Here is a 22,427-nt window from a genome sequence, read left to right on the forward strand (position 1 = left end):
TCAACCAATGCGTCCTCTATCTCTGCTGCCACTTCCATTAAAACCCTAGTGTGCAGTTCATGCGTCCTGGCGACTTGTCCACCTTTAGCTCCTTGAGTTTCACTAGTGCTCTATTCCTTGTGATTCGGATTTTTGAAAGTTCTACCATGTTATTTGAAACCAGGCATTTGATATCTTGGGGCTATTTGCAATGTCTTCCATGGTGAAGACTGATGCAAAATATGTATTTAGCATATCTGCCATTTCTTTGTTTGCTGTTATTAATTTGCCAGCCTCATTCAGTAGAGATCCCACATTTACCTTAGCTGCCGGTTTCCTATTTATATATATATATATATATATATATATATATATATGTAGGAACTCTTACTGTTTGTCTTTATACTGCATGCAAGTTTCCTTAAAATTAAAAAAAACCCTATCTATCTCTGTCTTAAGGACACTCAGTGATTTGGCCTCCACAGCCTTCTGCGGCAAAGAGTTCCACAGATTCACCACCCTCTGGCTGAAAACATTCCTCCTCATCTCTGTTTTAAAGGATCGTCCCTTTAGTCTGAAATTGTGTCCTCTGCTTCTAGTTTTTCACACAAGTGGAAACATCCTCTCCACATCCACTCTATCCAGGCCACGCAGTATCCTGTAAGCTTCAATAAGATCCCCCCTCATCCTTCTAAACTCCAACGAGTACAGACCCAGAGTCTTCAACCGTTCATCATACGACAAGCTCTTCATTCCAGGGATCATTCTTGTGAACCTCCTCTGGACTCTTTCCAAGGCCAGCACATCCTTCCTTAGATACGGGGCCCAAAACTCACAACACTCCAAATGGGGTCTGACCAGAGCCTTATATAGCCTCAGAAATACATCCCTGGTCTTGTATTATAGCCCTCTCGACATGAATGCTAACATTGCATTTGCCTTCCTAACTGCCGACTGAACCTGCACGTTAACCTTAAGAGAATCGTGAACAAGGACACCCAAGTCCCTTTGTGATTCTGATTTCCTAAGCATCTTCCCATTTAGAAAATAGTCTATGCCTCCATTTCTCCTTCCAAAGTGCATAATCTCACATTTTTCCACATTGTATTCCATCTGCCACTTTTTTGCTCAGTCTCCTAGCCTGTCCAAGTCCGCCTGTTTCCTCAATACTACCTGCCCCTCTACAGATCTTTGCATCATCTGCAAACTTAGCAACAGTGCCTTAAGTTCCTTCCTCCAAATAATTAATGTATATTGTGAATAATTTGTAGTCCCAGCACCGACACCTGTGGCTCACCACTAGTCACCATTTGCCATCCTGAAAAAGACCCCTTTATCCCCACTCTCTACCTTCTGCCAGTCAGCCAATCGTCTATCATGCCAGGGTCTTATCCTTAACACCATGGGCTCTTAGCTTATATAACAGTCTCCTATGCGGCACCTTGTCAAAGGCCTTCTGAAAATTTAAATAAATCACGTCCACTGGTTCTCCTTTGTCTAACTTCCTTGTTATTTCCTCAAAGAACTCTAACAGATTTGTCAGACATGACCTCTCCTTGATGAAGCCATGCTGACTCAGTCCTATTTTATCATGCACTTCCAAGTACTTCGCGATCTCATCTTTAATAATGGACTCTAAAATCTTACCAATGACCGAAGTCAGGCTAACCGGCCTATAATTCCCCGTCTTCTGCCTCCCTCCCTTCTTAAACAGTGGTGTTACATTAGCCACCTTCCAGTCCTCTGGGACCCTTCCTGCCTCCAGTGATTCCTGAAAGATCATCATTAATGCCTCCACAATATCCTCAGCTATCTCTTTTAGAACCCTGGGTTGTAGTCCATCCAGTCCAGGTGATTTATCCGCCTTCAGACCTTTCCGTTTCCCCAGAAACCTCTCCTTAGTAATGGTCACTGCACTCACCTCAGCCCCCTGGTTCTCCTGGAGCTCTGGCATCCCACTGGTGTCTTCCACCGTGAAGACTGATGCAAAGTAACTATTCAGTTCATCTGCCATTTCTTTGTTTCCTATTATTACTTCTCCAGCCACATTTTCCAGTGGTCCAATGTCTATTACCTTTTATATATTGAAAAAAAACTCTTCCCATCTTCCTTTATATTACTAGCTAGCTTGCACTCATACTTCATCTTGTCCCCCTTATTGCTTTTTTAGTTGTCCTCTGCTCGCTTTTAAAGGCTTCCCAATCCTCTGGCTTCCCACTAAATCTCGCCACTTTGTATGCCTTTTCTTTAGCTTTTATGTTGCTCTTGACTTCCCTCATCAGCCATGGATGCCTTGTCCTCCCCTTAGCATGTTTCCTCCTCCTTGGGATGAATTTCTGTTGTGCCTCCCGAATAACCCCCCAAAACTCCTGCCATTGCTATTCCATTGTCTTCCCTGCTAGGTTCCTTTTCCAATCAACTCAACAGGCAATGGAAGCAGAATCATGAATGCTTAAGGCAAGCTAGATAGATTCTTGATTAAAAAGGGGTGAAAGGTTATTGGGAGTAGGCAGGAATGTGGGGGTGAGGCGCAAACAGATCAGCCATGATCTTATTGAATGGCGGAGCAGGCTCGAGGGGCTGAGTGGCCTACTCCTGCTCCTAATTTGTATGTTCATATGACAGCAGCAGTGTGATACCAGGCCATATGGTCCCAGTAGAAGTTTGATATTGCACCACTCCTGTGGCCACAAAAAGTTCTGCAGTCCATCCGATCCATTAGTTATCTTAATTATGTGAGATAAGGAATTCATTTCCTGTACTCGAGATAATGCAACAAGAAATTCATGCTTGTGAACCAAGGAAAATTCAAACCATTATGTGTTTACATCCATCAACAGGAAGTACACTGGTGTTAACAGCAGAAATGAGTAACAGTCTCCTGTACAGAGTTACATAGAACATAGAACAATACAGCGCAGTACAGGCCCTTCGGCCCACGATGTTGCACCGAAACAAAAGCCATCTAACCTACACTATGCCATTATCATCCATATGTTTATCCAATAAACTTTTAAATGCCCTCAATGTTGGCGAGTTCACTACTGTAGCAGGTAGGGCATTCCACGGCCTCACTACTCTTTGCGTAAAGAACCTACCTCTGACCTCTGTCCTATATCTATTACCCCTCAGTTTAAAGTTATGTCCCCTCGTGCCAGCCATATCCATCCGCGGGAGAAGGCTCTCACTGTCCACCCTATCCAACCCCCTGATCATTTTGTATGCCTCTATTAAGTCTCCTCTTAACCTTCTTCTCTCCAACGAAAACAACCTCAAGTCCGTCAGCCTTTCCTCATAAGATTTTCCCTCCATACCAGGCAACATCCTGGTAAATCTCCTCTGCACCCGCTCCAAAGCCTCCACGTCCTTCCTATAATGCGGTGACCAGAACTGTACGCAATACTCCAAATGCGGCCAGACCAGAGTTCTGTACAGCTGCAACATGACCTCCCGACTCCGGAACTCAATCCCTCTACCAATAAAGGCCAACACTCCATAGGCCTTCTTCACAACCCTATCAACCTGGGTGGCAACTTTCAGGGATCTATGTACATGGACACCTAGATCCCTCTGCTCAGCCACACTTTCAAGAACTTTACCATTAGCCAAATATTCCGCATTCCTGTTATTCCTTCCAAAGTGAATCACCTCACACTTCTCTACATTAAACTCCATTTGCCACCTCTCAGCCCAGCTCTGCAGCTTCTCTCTTATGTTGAAACATCACAAAGTTTAATTCAGTATAAAAATGAGAACACTCACCTCTTCTGCTGTAACCATGACAATAACATTCACTCCTTGCTCCCACACCATCTGCCAGAAGTCATGGCAAGTATGTGGCAGGGGTCCCTGTGTGGCAATATAATGCCAGTCCTCTCCAGCAACTGTAACCTGCCAATTGGATGCAACATCGTAAGTGAACAGACGGCATTAATAAGTGCTCGGCATTATGTGCTTCAAAGATATCACCTCATTTCAACCGTAAAAAACTCAAGTTTTAAAAGTCTTGTTAGCACATCGGTTCATTGGATCCACGTGCAGAAGTTAGTTCCGGCTGAATAAATAAATGTTCTCAAGTTTGTTGGCTGCACTGGTCCTTTGTGTGGATCGAGTTTTGGTCATTAAGTCCTCTTCTAGCAACTGTAACCTTAGCATAAAGTTTCGGCAATTGTGCTCAGAAAGGTCACATGGTGAACGATATTGAAACATAACACTGATGCAAGAAGCAGTGGTTCTTGTGACGCTGGCATTGAGCCATGTTGTTGGCTGTGGGACAGCGGGTCTTGCTCTGCATCTCACATCCAAATGGACAGAGTAGGCAGAATTTAGTGTTGTCAACGAGTTGGCCTGCCCACCACCTGGGATGGGGGTCATTAAAATCCACTCTATTTCTGTTGTAACGGATTAGTTTTGTCAAGCTGGTGTAACACTGCAGTATAACAATTCCCTGTTTAAAGTGGGAAATAATCTGGATTTATTCAACATTAAGTATTAATATAGCAGACATTTAAAATGAAGCAAAATCTGCTTTTGCAATATCAATTTCTCAAGCAGCACATCACACATTGCCAGTCACTTTGTGCTAGAGGGATATCACAATATCCATTGATGCGGTGTACTTACAGGGTGCCATGCATATATATGTGGCAAAGTCTGCCATGCTGCAATGCTGGCTTGACATAGTATAAACACAAACAACTCTGTTTTTACCAAAAGGTACAGGAGAGATTTTGGGTGCTTAGTAGTAAAGACTGATGCACATTCTTGACTGAAGCCATTCCTGTGTGAGTAGTTTCTTAACTAAAAACAGCAGCTGACGTTCCACTTCAAGCATTACAGGTCAAACAGCATAAACCAATCTACAAATTGAATGAAGTTGAGAACACGAGGAAAGGTTTTTGATTTACTCTGCATGTTCTATTTGTCAACTGTCAGTGTGGCAAACATGAAATTAAGACTTTTCAGTGGCAATATGAGCCACTGCACCCCTCTTGAACAAAGGGCGCGATCTAACCAAATTGGAACAGAGTCCCGTGTCGAGCGCATTTAGCTGGGTGTTTCCCCGGCGCTCGCATCACCGAGAAAGAGCACGCTATCGAACAGGACTCTGTTGCAATCCAAGGCATCAGCAGGAACACCCCACCAAGGCTGCACTTAGTCACATTTCATGCACTGAGGAGCTCCGCTTGTCAGAACTCCTCAGTGCCGAAGGAGATCGGGACACCAGGGTGCCAGTGCCAAGGTGCCCAGGTGGCACCAGCAGTGCCAGGGGGCTACCCTGCCTGGAGGCAAACCAATAGAGAGTAAACACTTCCGCACATATAGAGAAGATGAGGGAAGCAGGAACACCCTGTTGTCTGTTGTGCTTGGGGTCATCAAAATTCATTTGACAAACCACATCCTCTCTGATTTCAGGTCACAGATCTACCCCTGGAGAATGTGGCCATTCCAAAAGGCTAAGATTTTTAAAGTTTACTTTTAAAGAGATATCTCTAATAGTGAAGGCATTTATCATTGTTGAAGAATCAAAACTTTTGCCAGAAATAAAAACCTCAAGGGAGTACTCAACACAAAAAAAACAGCCTGAGGGAATGTAATTCCAATCAATCCATAAAATAAAACAATAAGAAAACATTATTGGAGCTGCCCGACTATTTAACAGAGCATTATGCATTCAGGATGCATAAGCAAAAGAGTCTCTGTTGAAACTTAAAAGACCCTAACGCATAAAATTTGGAAACCATTCTCAGTATGAGGTAGTGAGATAATGATGATTTATATAATCATAGAATTTATAGTGCAGAAGGAGGCCATTCGCCCCATCAAGTCTGCACCAGCTCTTGGAAAGAGTACCCTACTTAAGCCCACGCCTCCACCCATTTCCACGTAGCCCAGTAACCCAACCTAACCTTTTGGACACCAAGGGGCAATTTAGCATAGCCAATCTACCTGGCCTACACATCTTTGGACTGTGGGACGAAACCGGAGCACCCGGAGGAAACCCACGCAGACATGGGGAGAAAGTGCAAACTCCACACAGACAGCAACCGAGGCCGGAATTGAACCCAGGACCCTGGAGCTGTTAGGCAGCTGTGCTGACCACTGTGCCACCCTACTTTAACTCTACCTTAAAACAATTTAATAAGTGTGATTATTAAATATCATACTATACGCCACTTCAAAATTATTTTCAAAAACTTGCTCGAGTTGCAATGGGGTAAACATCTGAAAATATCCTGCCCAACTTGAGGCTTTTGTGTGATCTGAATATATGGGAGCTCTCATGTAATATTTATAATAATGTATGAAATCATACAATGGAACAGCTAATAATTGGCAAAGTTTTAATGTGGGAAAGAATTCTCACCTTAATGTGAGAGGCATTGACATAGCCAGTGTTGTTTTCTTTGGTTGGCACAAGCTCCACCCTGTTCTCCTCATATGGAACTACATCCCTGAAACGATTCCGCTCCGCATTTTCTGGAAGAGTCGCTGTGGTGAAAACGCCATCGACCATCTTCTTTGGGATCTGCTCATATTCTGTAAACACCATATCTTCTTCCAGTTTTCTTTCCAGCATCTTACACTGAATTTTCAGGGAAATGAAGGTGATATTATTAGTTTAATTCAGTGTCTTGGAATAAAATAACAATTGCATAAACTGCAGTCTATTTGGTATTAACTGACATCATGGGGAGGTAATAGAATAGAGACAGTGATATTAGAAGCTGCAAGGTTGGTTCTACACACCTTCCGAGGTAATTTGGCACAGCACAGTGCTATTCATTGGGAAAAGCTGTGATACTATGTGAAAGTTGCTGCCGTTTACTTTTCATTGCTCTCATATTATTCGATTAGATTTGGGTTTTTTTGATGAGGACATTTTCCTGTTGGTGTTGTCCTTGGTTATATTTTCTATCTTGCCTTCATTTTTTAGGTGCACTATGGAACACCAAAGTGGGTTACAATGCTGACTTTAATCATGTCCATTTTGACATCCATTAACTTCAGTAAGGATGGGGCCATGGATTGTGCAGATGGGCGGCCTCGCTAATTTACATTATATATTCTATTCACTACAAATGATGCAAATGTAAGTTTAAAAAAGTACTTTTGACACAAATTCATAACAAAGCATTCATATTTGTATTGTTGAAACGTTAAAGGATTTGGGGGGTGAATCAGCAGTGTGAAATGGGTTCCTATCTAATCAGCAGCTGACCTTTTTACCAAGCCTGATACCTTTCCACTGACGTTCACAGAGCATAGAGCAATCTGTTTATGGAGACCCATTTCATGGTCTCACTGTTGCTTTTATTTGCTTTAAAATTAAAATTCTTCACTATTTTCCAAGCTGATGGGATATGGAAACTGGTGCAGCCTTTAACAGGCTGCTGACTCACACTGCTGGGTAGGCAGGCGGATTTCAGCCCTCCGTGTCTGACTCTGGTGGAAAAATACAAAGACCCACCAGATGGTGCCAGGAGACACATTTATCAGTTCACAAACCAATGTTTCACTCCAGTTTTCCATTAATATTGAAAACCAATAACTGAAACTGGCGGATACCAAGTATTCATTGATATGGTTTGCTTACACTCACACTTTAATGTCTTACTTCATTCTACCAAGTACATTGCTCAAACCCTTAAATAACCCTTTTCAAATCTGTTATTTTTAATTCCTTTCATGAATCACAATGCAAAATAAAGAAAGGTAAGCCGGTCCTCTGTTGCTTATTCTTCAATGCAATGTCCAGTGTAATAAATTTGAATAATGGGTTGCTTTATTTTTTGTTGCACAGTAAGAAGTCTTACCACACAGGTTTGTTTCGAATCACTAGCTTTCGGAGCACAGCTCTTTACTCAGGTGAAAAAAAATATTTTTTGTTGTAACATCTCATTTGATATTATTGCCTGTCAGAGAGTTAGGGTCTGATCTAACCAAATGAGTACAGAGTCCCATAGCGATCGCTTTAGCCGCATGTTACCCAGGGCTTGCAACGCTGAGAAACAGAATGGTATCTAACATGACTCCGGTTAAATACGGAGCCTCAGCGGGGAACGTGTGGCCAGGCTGCACTTAGTCCCGTTTCCTGCACTGAGGAGCCGTGTTCGTCAGAACTCCTCAGTGCAGGGAGAGAACAGGATGCCATTTTTAAATGGCATCCCGATCTCGCGAGCACTGACGTGTCCCCTGAAGCCCCCAAAAGCCCAAGTCATCTATAAGGGGTCCTTGGCCCCAGTCACACCCCACCTCATGTGCACATAGTAGTCCTGGGCCAGATCCATGTCAGTAAAAAAGTGCTAGCTTGGCACTATGGTAGTGCCAGCCTGGTAGCACCCCTACCAGCTGGCAGTGCCACCTGGACACCTTGGAAATGACAGTTTGGCAATCAGGTGGCACTGCCAATGTGCCAGGCTGGCACCTGCAGAGTCATGGTGCCATCCAGCCCAGTGAACAAGCACCAAGAGGCCTCCGATCCCCAGGGAGAACCCTACAAATGCCATTCAAACTGATCCCCATTTGTGGGGATCAATACTGAATGGCACTCGCCCAAGGTCTCTGAGGCAAAGGGATAGATACCGATGCCTCAGTTACCTCAGTGAACTGCATATTAGAGTGAGACTAGGATGGGAATAGAGGGATGTGGACCCCGGAAGTGCAGAAGATTTTAGTTTAGACGGGCAGCATGGTTGGCACAGGCTTGGAGGGCCGAAGGGCCTGTTCCTGTGCTGTACTTTTCTTTGTTCTTTGTCTCGCTCTAATATGCAGATTTGCCAAAACATGAACCCACCCATTCTGGGTGGGTTTCACATCTCGACATCTCGCAAGATCTCATTAGATCTCACGAGGCATAGCGAGCCGGGTAGATCCTGGGAGCGAGGTCTCCCAGCATCTACCAGTCAAGTTGCGTTACAGTGTGCTGACATTCAGGTGCAATATAGCTGGTAGATCCAGCCCGTAAAAGCTTAAGGGCAACACAAAAGGATGGGATTATTCAATATAACATCTGTAAAGAGTGGTAATGCGAGAATACCACTCTTTACAATAACACAGATGCACACAATGATGTTTGATGGTGTCCACTAGGCAAAGAATGAATGTCTTGAGTTTTGTAACTTTACTTATAGCTATAACTTGTTCCTTATACATACATCAGTGCTTAGTCCAGCAACAGAAGTATATTAATAATTTATGCATCTTCCAAGTATAAATAAGTTGATCAAATGCAACACCAGGCATCAAACTATTGAAATCTTTTAATACTTTGCTCACCGTTGAAGCTCTGCCAAATCATTCACTATCAATTTGCATTCTGAATAAAAATATACATAAAGGGCAGCATGGTGGCACAGTGGTTAGCACTGCTGCCTCAAGGCACTGCGGGCCCGGGTTCGATCCTAGCCCTGGGTCACTGTCCATGTGGAATTTGCACATTCTCCCCATGTCTGTGTGGGTCTCATCCCCACAACCCAAAAAAGATGTGCAGGTTAGGTGAATTGGCCACGCTAAATTGCCCCTTAATTGGGTACTCTAATTAAAATATATATATACATCTTTATTAATTATCTATAGTGATATGAACTAAACATATGACAAGGGGCCATGGGCTTAGAACTGACCACATATCCTAAAAATGGCCAAGTTGAAAGCAAGTTATCTGGTCAGACATTAACATTTAAACAATAAATTCAATTAACTGTGAATTTTTCCAGATGGAAGCACATGCACTGCCTACCAATAAGTTATCATTTTGATAAGATTGATGTGTGATATGCCAATGAAGTACAACAAAGTGTACAACACTGTTAAATATTTATTATCCAAGCACAGAATTGGTCAACATTTCACAACAAAATACATCGCTAGCCACATTCTCCCAGTATCTGCGTGGGTCTCACCCCCACAGCCCAAAGATGTGCAGGGTAGGTGGTTTGGCCATGCTAAATTGCCCCTGAATTGGAAAAAAATAATTGGGGACTCTTTAAAAATTCAGTATCCGCAACCAACCCCCCCCCCCCCCACCCCCCCCCCCCCCCCCCCCACCCCCCCACCCCATGCAATCATCCAATTCTACAGCTCTGAAGATCCGTGCTTTCACGGTTATTTTACATTACATTTTTTCAATTACAAGTATTCATATCTGATCTGATCAACATGGAGATAAAATAAGTAGCAATGGTGGTTGCCAAAGTTAGAAGAAAAGAGGATCCCCTCACATCATTCCATCCTGTCTCCGGTGTTCAACAAATCCAAAGATCTTCAAAGCTCTATTGCCACAGTCCTGTTTGCCCCAGCTGAAGAGAAATCCTACTTGTCCTGGAGTAGCTGTAGTTCATTGTCACATGACAAACAAGCACAAGGAAGTGCCTACTTCATGTTAATTGTATCGTCTATAGCCACAGAGCTGAACCTGGTCTGTGAAATTCCTCAGTTATCCTGATACAATACTGCCATAAAATCTGCTAGCACAAACCATCTACTGTAATAACCTGCATGTGATACATCCAATTAAGGATGGTTGTTTCCCTGTGCTCATTGTGAGTACAAGTTCCCCCACCCCTTGTGCGGTGGAGCAGCTTACTAGCACTGGGATAAAAGGTCAGCCAGTGTGAGGTGACTAGAAAGGAGGGCACGGTAAGTTGTAGTCGGGCCTCATGAATATAAAGTGTTAATAAATGTCTCTACCACTTGCCTTGGACTCCCTGTGCCTTTATTACATCTGCATTATTTCTGCCAGGGATACAAGGGTTGCAGAAGTTGCACCTCAAAGTACTACATTAATCTCACAATTTTCTTTTACCTGTGGAGCTCTTCCCAATAATATTTCTTGTATGTATAAGTTTGCTGGTAGAGTGAGCCTTCACTTGCTAAATCAGGCTTGAACATCAGTTGCTTCAGGTCCCTACCTCAGCCCTTTTGCCATTGAAAGTCTCACCCATGCCTCGTCACCTCCAGACTCGACTATTCCACTGTTCCTGGTTGGCCCCCCCCCATTCTACACCATGTATAAACATCAACTCAACCAAACATTATGCTGCCTATAACCTATAGAGTCAATGTTAAACACCCTTTCCCTACAGTGAACAGTTGAGTGAAGAATGAGAAAATGAAATGACGCTAAGCAGAGCATCACCAACTTCTGATGGAAAGAGGGCAACGTGGACTTCATCTACCTCTGAACCGCACTCAGCCAGACCTCCAGTTCCACACGAGAGACTCTTTCGGCTGGTGGCTCAGCCATCCTGAAACCTGTCACAGTACATCAGGCAGCACATTCCACACTTTCAGTGGAAGTCAATGAGTGGAGCCCATATAACTGCTCCCTGAACAGTTGGGTCTACTCAAGGCTAGAGTGCTAAACCTGTCTTTGTTTAAACACCTCCAGGTAAATTCAAATTATGGGTAATTAGAACTAAAATTGCAAGCTGAAACAGTCTTTCAAATAGGAGTGTCGTGTTAGAACAGCATCTATTTAGCACCCGTTTTGATCTTTTCACCAAAATAACATCCTGTTGTCATTCATCTATACACAAAATAACAGGATAAGGGGCGGGCTTCTCCGCAATCGGCGCGATGTCCGCCGACCGGCGCCAAAAACGGCGCAAATCAGTCTGGCATCGCGCCGCCCCAAAGGTGCGGAATTCTCCGCATCTTGGGGGGCCGAGCCCTCACCTTGAGGGGCTAGGCCCACGCCGGACTGATTTCCGCCCCGCCAGCTGGCGGGAAAGGCCTTTGGTGCCCCGCCAGCTGGCGCGGAAATGACTTTGCCGTGCGGCGCATGCGCGGGAGTGTCAGCGGCCGCTCACGGCATCCCCACGCATGCGCAGTGGAGGGGGTCTCTTCCGCCTCCGCCATAGTGGAGACCATGGCGAAGGCGGAAGGAAAAGAGTGCCCCCACAGCAATGGCCCGCCCGCGGATCGGTGGGCCCCGATCGCGGGCCAGGCCACCGTGGGGGCACCCCCCGGGGCCAGATCGCCCCGCGCCCCCCCCCCCAGGACCCTGGAGCCCACCCGCGCCGCCTTGTCCCGCCATTCGAAAGGTGGTTCAATCCACGCCGGCTGGCGTGGGTTGACAGCGGCAGGACTTCGGCCCATCACGGACCGGAGAATCGCCGAGGGATTTCCGCCGACTGGCGCGGCGCGATTCCCGCCCCCGCCGACTCTCCGATGGCGGAGGATTCGGGACACGGTGGGGGCGGGATTCACTCCGGCCCCCGGCGATTCTCCGACCCGGTGGGGGGTCGGAGAATCGTGCCCAAGATGTAGATCACATTATATGTGGTTCCAAAACTAATGGCCCTCTATTTTAGGTAACTGGTGAGCCTATCTTTTATAGGTGTGAGGAGTTTTGCCAGTAATTAACTTTGTACAGGCCAAATACTTTGAGACAACATGGCTGGGATTCTCCAAAATCCTGGCTAATTGTTGTCGCCAGCGTAAACACCAGAGTGTTTCACGCCGGCGTAAATGGGCCTCTTGGCCCAATGCTTCAGTGGCCCACAGGGGGCCAGCACATAACGCCATGTTACGCGGCCCTGCACTGCCGGCATGGGTCCTCACATGCACGTGCCGGCCGTCTCCTCGCCGGCGCTGCACAACATGGCATAGCGACACAACGGGCCCGCGCAGAGGAAGATAGAACCCCCCCAGATCACGCGCGCCCGCCGATCGGTAACCCCCGATCGCGGGCCTGGCCATCGTGGTGGCGCCCCCCCACCCCAAGAGTCTGATCCCCCTGCTCCCCCACCAGGACGGCCACCGCAGCCGCAGGTCCGAGCTCCTGTTGGGTGGTACCATATGTGAACCACGCCTGTGGAACTCGGCCGGTCGACTGCGGAGAATCGCCGTGGGGGCCTCATTCAAAGGCCCCCGACCAGTGCCTCGTCAACTGCGCGCGCGCACGACTGCCAGAGAATTGCGTCCCGGCGTGGCGGGAATTTTCAGCGTCAACGGCGATTCTCCGACCTGGGCTCGAAGGATCCCGGCCTACATTGTTCAAATCTAGAGTAGGAATTCTTCTTTTGCCCATCATGGTCAGGTATGAATACACCTCCTTTAGGCCATGCTTGCACCAGAGTTGCAAAAATTTCTGAAGTAGCTAAATCTTGAACCATTTCATCTCCCTCTTTCCCCAATATACCGAGAGCAGACCTTGGCAGAAAAGAATGAGCTGAATTTTATCAGTCCTTTGTTGAGGAGTTGGGAAACAGGAGGCCTGTACCTATGGCAGCGAAGGGTGGGGGTGGGGGGAGGGGCGAATTCTTTCCAATGCCATGGTGTATTATCAGCAGCAGGAATATCAGCAGTGCTGCTGCCCATCGGGTAGCCAATTGAGTCATGTAAATGCCCACTTAAGCACCAGTTCTCACACCCACCAGCATTTCACCCATAACGTCAGGCCTGCCACCACTAGAACACGATCGCAACCGCACTCCTCACTCTCATTGGGGCCTGCTTCCTGGCCCCACTTGACGGAAACAAACTGAACTAGTTAACTGGACTTCAAAGATGCCTCTCCTTTTCATCTTGCATCGCCAGTAGCCACAGCTAGTAGTGGTGCTGCAGACGAGCTGTTGGCCTATTGATTGGGCCAATATCACTGGAAGGCAGGTGCCATCGCCAGTTGGACGTCAATCCTGGTGCCAGCCTGTGAATTGGCCACCCATTGGCAAAAATCCTGCCCCCAGGGCCTGCCGCAAGCCAGCACAGGATTCCCTCTTTCCGTGATGCCAGTGGGGCTCCCCAAAATCAAATTCATCTTGATCAGTGTAAAACTGGGAAAAGGAGAACGCAGATAATGGGTTAACACGCATCTTGTGCCCAAGAACGTTCATTTGTGTTACATCTTTGCTTATACGGAACTATCAGCAATTCACACATTTTTTTGCTGTATTCCATTTGGAAGCAAGCAGCGCACAGCAGACAGAGTTTAGCTCAGGTGCAGTTGCTAACTATTTTCCACCAGCACTTGGTCTATAGTAAAAATACTTCATATTTTTAAAGTCGCATTGTGTCTGAACAAGCCTGGACTAATTTTACTTGCAGATCAAATGGTACAGGGAGAGAAGACATAGCAATTACTTTCATTAATAGATAATAATAATAATAATAATTGCTTATTGTCACAAGTAGGCTTCAATGAAGTTACTGTGAAAAGCCCTTAGTCGCCACATTCTAGCGCCTGTTCGGGGAGTCCGGTACGGGAATTGAACCCGCGCTGCTGGCATTGTTCTGCATTGCAAGCCAGCTATTTAGCCCACTATGCTAAACCAACACGTAGATATATCTTTTTGAGCAAAGGACCCCGGCTGTTACAGATCTGAAACACTGCCTAAAAAGGAATTGAAAGAAAAACATGTTTTGAAGTACTTGAGTTGGCTTTGGCATGACATGTCTCTCATACCAACACTTATCCAAAAGATAATTTTTTAAAAAAAAGTAATTTGTTCAAGGCTACAAAATACTCCTTCGGACCAAGCTTTCAATTGCCAATGTTTTCATAAGGATTCAAAATAAATAAAGATAAAATAGAATGCCAGCCATTCGATGCACAATACATTTGGCATTTGTTACCTAGTAAGTGTCCATTATTCAAAATGATATCCAAAGTAACTACAATTCAAACCCATGTTCTGTAATATTTTTGGACATGTCATCTATTTTTGCAGAAACAAAGGATTTACAAGATATGAACAATGCAACTACCGTAAACGTTAGCTGTATCATGGGGTTAGTGGTTTGGAAAAAGGGAGAAGGATAGAAAATACAAACTTGCAACACTAGTTGGATCTCTTTGGCCCTTTAGCCTAATACACCCCTCTGAAGAAACAGGTCTACCAGTGATTCAAACTCTACAGCTGGGAAATTGAAACTTCAGGCAGAAAAGGGCTTAACAGCAGTTTTCTTAAAGAACTTGCGCTTTAATAGAACCCACAAATGTAATAAAATACCCCAAAGCACTTCACGCAGGCAAACAAATAAACGAATGTCAAGCAGTGTAGGCAAAGTGCGATCTAGGGAGTAACCGAAGTAGTAGCATACAAGAAGGCTTTTGAAAAATTGGAGAGAGGTTGCAATAGGAGTGGGTCAGATATAGGTTCCAATGGGTGGGTCCAGTGATGGCTAAAAGCACTACTAGAAAGCACAGGAGGCGGCTATTTGGCCATCATGTCTGCACCGACCCTCTGAAAGAGCTGCCTACTTAGGCCCCGCCATACCCCGCAACCACACCTAACCTGCACACGAAGGGGCAATTTATCAAGGCTATTCCACCTAACCTGCACTTCTTTGTACTGTGGGAGGAAACCAGAGCACCCGGAGGAAACCCACAAAGACATGGGGAGACGTGCAAAGTTCACATGCAAACTCAGCACAGTCACCCAAGGCCGGAATTGAACCTAGCATCATGAGGCAGCAGTGCTAACTTCTGTGCAACCATGTCGCCCAATGGTACAGAGAAGCTGGGGAGGCACTAAGGAGACAAGAATCAGAAGAGTTAAAGGAAGATGCTGGAACATACAACTGGAGTTAGGGAGGAATATATAAATTAGACCAAAGATTTTGAAACTAATGTCTTGGGAGGATGAATAGTTAATGAAGGTTAGTGAGGGCACAGATGATTGGGCAGTAGGGCTTAATATAGGATAGGAGGCAGGTAGCAAAATGTTAAATGAATTACAATTAATAAATGGTGCAAATTAGGAGTTTGGTAAGAAAAACACCCAAGTAACCAAACCTTGTGGCGACAAATGCACAGCGTAAGTCTTTCGGTGTCAATAGCATTCATACAAAATGGATTTAGGTTATGTTTTGGAGGTGAAAGTAGGATGTCTTGATAGCTTGAAGGTGGACCTTGAAGCTGAACTTCGAAGGAAACAGCATAATAAAATTGTACATTAGCAGACTCATTTTAAGTGATGTGGAGATGCCGGCGTTGGACTGGGGTGAGCACAGTAAGAAGTCTTACAACACCAGATTAAAGTCCAACAGGTCTGTTTCAAACACTAGCTTTCGGAGCATTGCTCCTTCCTTAGGTGAATGAAGAGATTAGCAGGGAGAGATAGATATAGTACAGCTGGGGGTTAATGGCTGGAATCTTCCCAAAAATGCACAAGAGTGTTGGTTCAGGCGAGAAAACCAGAGGCAGCTTTTCTCGCTGCATTGAGCAGCACTGTGTGAATCCTGCCTCCCCTTTGAAATTGCAGTCTGCTGGAGGGGCGGAGCCTAAGAAAGCCAGAAATGCCAAGAATACCGAAATTGGGTTGCCTTTTTATAAGGGCACCCTAATCTCGGATTTAAATAAAAAGCACCCCTCCCACGGATACTGAACAGTCTTCCCTCCCACCCCACAGAGAACTTCCACCCCCCCTTCCACAGATGTCGAGATCCTCACACGCAAAAGGGCAATCCAACCCACATGGATAAGGGGAACACCCACCCAAAACACAGAAAGACAATCACCCCCCTCTCCCCACTGGATAAGAGAAGCCCCTGCAGTGAAGCTCCCAAAAGACCCGCTGCAGTGCCAGGGGGCAGTGCCAGGCAGAAATGCCCAGACATGTCCCTTACCATCCAGGGGCTACACTTACCTGTTTGTTCATCTCACTGGTTTGCGTTTTGAAAGCGAGTAATGATTTGCGCCGGCGTGGGCTGGATGGGTAGTTATGATGATGCGGAGGTAGCAGCTTCAAATCCACTAATGTAAGGTATATTTATGTAAATCAGGCTCCTGCCCTTCCTCTGAATCTGATTACGCCATTGGCGGGGGACGAGGAAAATCGTATTCTGAGATCTCGCCAGTGCAAATCCTGTTTTTGGCATCTCGCAATATTTAGCGGCCATTACGGGATTTGCGCCCACGGTAAATGGGGCTGTTAAAACGCGGCCATGTGCACTGTAGACCTTTGTCACTGGCACACCGTTCCCGATGGTGGAACCCGAAGTGGGTGCCACTCCTGCTCTCATTCATTTGCCCGCTTACCGCATGATTACGATTAAAATTTACAGTGCTGGAGAGCACAGGAAATAGATGCAATTCCATGGTGGGCGATGCTTTTCAGTGGTGAATCCCGCTGTCAGTCAACAATGTGCTGCTACAGGTCAGCTATAATGAGCCCCCTGACTAAACAGGGAGGTTCTGCATCATGGCCAACACTCCCCTGTTCAACTCCATTGCCATTAACATGAGACTTATAGAGAGTATAAATGTTTTTTTTCAAATTTAAATTGTAAATAATTCACATTACTTTGGTTTCACTTTGTTCATGTGTGCATCATTGTTATTTGTTGAGACTAGCTTTATCAGAGGGCTAACTGCACTAGCACACCTCTTGGTTGGCACACATTGATAGTTACAGGGGAGTTCAAAACATTTCCTTTGTTTCCTGGAATTAATTACCTTTTTAAAAAAAAAATCAACATTGATCAACCCGAGGTTTGGACTTTAATGTCCTGTCTATCCCAAATCCCTTTGCTCATCCATAGCACCCAGCCTACTTACATTTGGGGCAAAATAAGTTTTGCTTTCAGTTGAAGTATTGCAAAGTAAAATTTTTCAATCTATTTAGGGATTTTATTTTTGCTGACAGTCAGTGTGCCTCATGCTGTTACTGTTCATAGATCATAGAATTTACAGTGCAGAAGGAGGCCATTTGGCCCATCGAGTCTGCACCGGCTCTTGGAAAGAGCACCCTACCCAAGGTCCACACCTCCACCCTATCCCCATAACCCAATAACCCCACCCAACGCTAAGGACAATTTTGGACACTATGGGCAATTTAGCATGGCCAATCCACCTAACCTGCACATCTTTGGATTGTGGGAGGAAACCGGAGCACCCGGATGACACCCACGCACACACGGGGAGAATGTGCAGACTCCGCACAGACGGTGACCCAAGCCGGGAATCGAACCTGGGACCCTGGAGCTGTGAAGCAATTGTGCTATCCACAATGCTACTGTGCTGCACTGGTACTGCTGATGATCTTGTACTGAAGGATTGATGGTTGACTGACAACCATCTAAATGTTTATCAAGTGACAAGCGAGTTGATTCCGAGGAGCATAATTCATTTGAATGATTGGATGTTATCATTTCTACCTCTGTCTTGAGAAATATGTAAATAATGTCCACTCCTGAGTACATGAATTATCAAATATTTTGAACCAGGGGACATAAATAATGTGGCAAAGTGGAAGGTGTGTACTCTACACATTGGAGATTTCTTTAACTGCTTGATATATTGCTTACCCTTTCATCCATTGGGACCTTTGAAGTGTCATCTTGGCTGTCCTCGAGCACAGGAATCCTGGCCATCGATAGGCCATTAAGTGCTGCCCACTTCAGTGGCCCTATCTTTTGGGCTTCTGCTGCTGCTAGTTTCTGCTTTTCTAAATTCTTGGGGTAGAGGAAAGACACTCACATCACTGGGTCTGATATTCAAAGGGAAACACATTCCTGAGGTTTTACTTTCTAACCAGAATCATTAAAACTAGCATTCTTTTGAATACACAGTTTTGTAAAATACTGCTCAACTACAAACTTTAGCTTACTTTCTCAGGAAATAAATACAACAGTATTAGGAACAATGTAGATTTCAGAGTTAGCTAGTGGTTTGGTTTATCTGGATTAAAACAAATAATTGACCTAAATCATTTATGGGAGCATTGAAATACCTATGAGCAATTCAGCGGCCTCGTCGTGCCTGACTTGGTGTCGGAACGAGACCGATGAATCTTGCAAGAAGCCTGAATCTGGAATCGAAATGCTCAAAAAGTCTTGAGAGATTCAGCGGAATCTCGTGAGGCTTCGCCATCTGGATTGCGCTCTCTGGGCGTGATCCAGACTGCATATTTAAATTAACTCATTTAAATGTGTTCACCGAATTCACCTGGGGCCCAGGATTTACCAGCCTCCCCAGCGATGCCTCACTCAGGCGCTATAGACATAGTCATGAACCAGTCGCGATGGCACCTTGGGCCGCCCTGCTGGGGAACTGAGGCCCCTAGGTGGTCAGGCACTGGGCTGGGTGGCACCCAGCCACTCCCTTATCACCTGAGCACCTTGGCACTGTCACGCAGGCATCCTTACATTGCCACCCTGCTGTCAGGTTGGCACTGACAGGAGTTAGTCCAGGAGTGGAACTTGTCCTTAAGAGTTAAGTTGGGTGAAGTACGGGCGTCCAGAGACTGCTGAGGCGGTCGAAAGATCAGGGCTGCCTTTAAAAATGGTGCTGCAGGCACCGAGAATCGCCCCGCTAAGTGTGTTGTTTAGTGGGCTTTAAATTGAATCCACTGAATCGCACCCTATGAATATAAAAGAATGGAAGGCAAAGGAACGTTTTAATATTGGTTGGATTCAAACTCAAGAACACAACCATCCTCAAACAAGAAGTGGATTTTATTCCAATTTCTTTTAGGCTATGTCATTTTCAGGTGGGTTTGGCTGTGTCGGTGAGTTCCACACTGCTATCTAACCCTACTGAGTCACTTTATTGGGCCTTGTGGAGCCCCGCCTAGCCCACACTAAGAATTTTTCCTATCAGTGGGGAGCTGAATCCGCTGGCCAGACCGGCTCCTTAGAGATCAGGCTATCATTTTGGAAGGGTGCCCCAATCGCTAAGCGAGCGCGAGGGTCCCCCACACCCAAATCCACAGGCAATGTCAACGCCCCCCCCCCCCCCCCCCCATGGGCATTACCCCATAACCCCCAAATGAGGACACCCTGCTATGGGGTCAATGAAGCCCGCCTCTTTTCAGGCCTGCCCATCCATCCAAAGGCCCCTTAATACCTACCCTTCACCCCCCCCACCACCACCACCCCCCCCCCCCCCCACCCTTCATAACCCCCCACACCACTCCTTTCATGTGCATGGCCCCCTTCAGGACTTGACCCTTGGCAGTGGCACCCAGGCACTGCCACCCTGACAGTGCTCCTGCTAGCCTGTGCCAAGGTTCCGGGGGAGAACCAAGGTACCACCCTGCCCTGTCCCTGACCACTCAGCGGCCTCCAATGGCCTAGGAGATTCCCCAATCCCCCACCGCTGCCGTTCCGCCTGCTCCACATTTGTGTGAAGCAGTGCTAAGCAGCACCCGGCTAGAGTTTCCTTGAGGAGGCTGATAGATGCCAGGAGGCGGTTAGATCCAGTGGCTGCATAGTTAAGTGGGTTCGTTGTGGGTGGGACCCAGATCGCAATATCTCACGAGATCTAATCAGATCTCGCAAGATGTTGCAGCCGTTGGGGATCCCAGGCAAGGCCTCTCCCGGCATTTACTGTCCGAGTCACGATCCGATTTCAGCGGGACATGGCCGGTGGATCACGTCCTCTGTTTCGCTTCTGGTAAAGTCCAACACATTAATTATTTCTGTGAATAGAGATTTTAATCAAATATCTCTACATATATCAAAAAAATTGTAATTGTTAACTACCTAGGCTATTCAATATAGATACAAGTCAACGATTCTTTTACCCTTTGTTAATCAAATGTAAATTTTATATTCTATCAATTTTCGAAGCCATCTTTTTTCTAGTTGTGTAAATATATATTGGTGATACAAAAAAAAAAAAATGAGAATTACCCTTAACATGATTTCCCTTTCCACAATGCTGTCTTCAGTGGAGAACAGTTCAGATACAGGTCTTTCTTTGACTGGTTCCTTTTTAACACGCTCTTTCACACTGGTGAGATCAGGCTCTGAAATCGATGGCCCAAGTGAGGACCCATTAAGTGTCATTTGTTCATTTCGTGAGAAGGCATCTAGTTCAGGACCCGGCAGTTTGGTTCTGACAATAGACTCTGACATTCTTGCTTGTTCTTGTCTTAATGCTCCATTGCTTATGCTCTTTTTGTTTCCTGGATATTCAGGAGGGGGTTTGTTTGGTATTTTTGCCAATGCTGCCTGCAGCTGGGCTCTATAGTCCATATTGTTATTAAATGTTGGTATTTGAACATCATAGTCAGGGGTCTCCTCTTCATCTTCGCTTTCACTGCTGTGAATTAGCATTGTGGCATCTGACAACGTCTTCTTGTGATGATATGAAGGTTGCTGTCGAACCTCATGGACCTGCTCCTCTTGGCGCCGTTGATCGCGCATGGTGTTCCTACGTTGGGGGACTGAAGCACTTAACGTTTTCAGTGCCATGGCCTCCATGCCACGTACCATGCTGCTGATTACCTCTAGGCTATGACGTTTGTTAACAGCTGCATGATGCTTGGCTGTTGTGAGGGGCTCACTGACCTCCTGCAAAGACTGGTGCACTACAGGTGAACTGTCCTCTTGGAATGTCTTCACAAAGAGTTGGACCCTCCGACTGACTAAATCAGGGCTGCTGCCACTGACATACTTGTGGCGATGACTGGCAAGATCTGGTGTACTAGTGGCAGGCCGAGGACGTGGATATGGAGGGGGTGGTCTACAAAAGTGATTCCTCAACATATGGGTAGTACTGTAATTTTGAGTACCCTGTAATTGCATATTGGCAAGTTCTGGTGTGCTCACTGTGTGTGAGATTGCACTATTTGCTGTTCGGGTAGGTGCAGGATGGCTGGCATTTTGCTGGGCAGAAGTGGCGACTGGTTTGTTGTAACTGTGCTTTGACCCATAACGAGAGGGATATTGGGATCGGTCCCTGATCTCTGGCTGACTGTAAACCATTGGTTCCGGCTGGTTGTATGCATGAGTGTTTCCAATATTAAGATTTCTCAATGACTGGCTTTGACAATCTATATGAATGATGCCTCGCTTCATTTGCCTCATTACAGTCTCATAGTCAGGTGTAGGCCTATATGAGGGCACAATGATAGCGCTGTGCCTGTGGCTGGGGATGTAATCTGCACGCATGATGTCACTTCCAGGGATGCTGAGATTAGAGGACACCGGAGAGGCCTGGATGAAGTTTTGTGAATGATTCAATGAGTTCATGCTGGAAGCACTATACACACTGCCATTTGGCACAGTTCCATTCATGTAATTATACTCCATTGGACATCTGTCCAAGCTAGACTGAGATCTGCAATAGAACCCTTCCTCATTGCCATGGTAAATACTATCTGTATAAAACAAGGAATGGGCAATTAAAATGATGATTAAAAGAGAGTAATTTAAAACTTTACAGAGTTGACATCTCAATCTGCATTGAAATGGCGAGGTTTATATGCTCAAAATATTCACCGATTTCTGCTAGAAATAACGTATGGGATGACTTGTGCCTGTACAGATGGTGTGAAGAAAGCACAGTCTCAACATACTCTATGCCAAATGAATTTGCTCAATGCATTTGTTGTATAATCCCATTGAATCAATAGTATACGTTTAGAACTCAGATAAATGAATACAAAACTCCCACCAGCAGCCACTGCCATAATGAACAAGGAGACCAGCCTTTCCCATTCACCCAATTGAATCCAGAGAGAATTTGTTCCTCCCTCTTCCACCTTTTCTCC

The 22,427-nt window shown here is 45.7% G+C and overlaps 1 protein-coding gene across 4 annotated transcripts in view; it reads right to left on the reverse strand.

The window, feature by feature from the left end:
• Window positions 1-22,427, reverse strand: part of LOC140425095 (tyrosine-protein phosphatase non-receptor type 14-like) — a 391,006-nt gene that overhangs the window by 36,249 nt on the left and 332,330 nt on the right. For all 4 annotated transcript variants that reach the window (XM_072508993.1, XM_072508997.1, XM_072509005.1 and 1 more), the window contains 4 exons: window positions 20,563-22,034; window positions 18,235-18,381; window positions 6,347-6,565; window positions 3,742-3,870 (listed from right to left, as the gene is read on the reverse strand). In XM_072508993.1, coding sequence (XP_072365094.1) covers window positions 3,742-3,870; window positions 6,347-6,565; window positions 18,235-18,381; window positions 20,563-22,034 — 1,967 coding nt within the window. The remainder of the gene's footprint in view (window positions 1-3,741; window positions 3,871-6,346; window positions 6,566-18,234; window positions 18,382-20,562; window positions 22,035-22,427) is intronic.

This window comes from Scyliorhinus torazame, chromosome 1 (genome assembly GCF_047496885.1).
Source record: "Scyliorhinus torazame isolate Kashiwa2021f chromosome 1, sScyTor2.1, whole genome shotgun sequence".
NCBI classification, from domain to species: domain Eukaryota; kingdom Metazoa; phylum Chordata; class Chondrichthyes; order Carcharhiniformes; family Scyliorhinidae; genus Scyliorhinus; species Scyliorhinus torazame.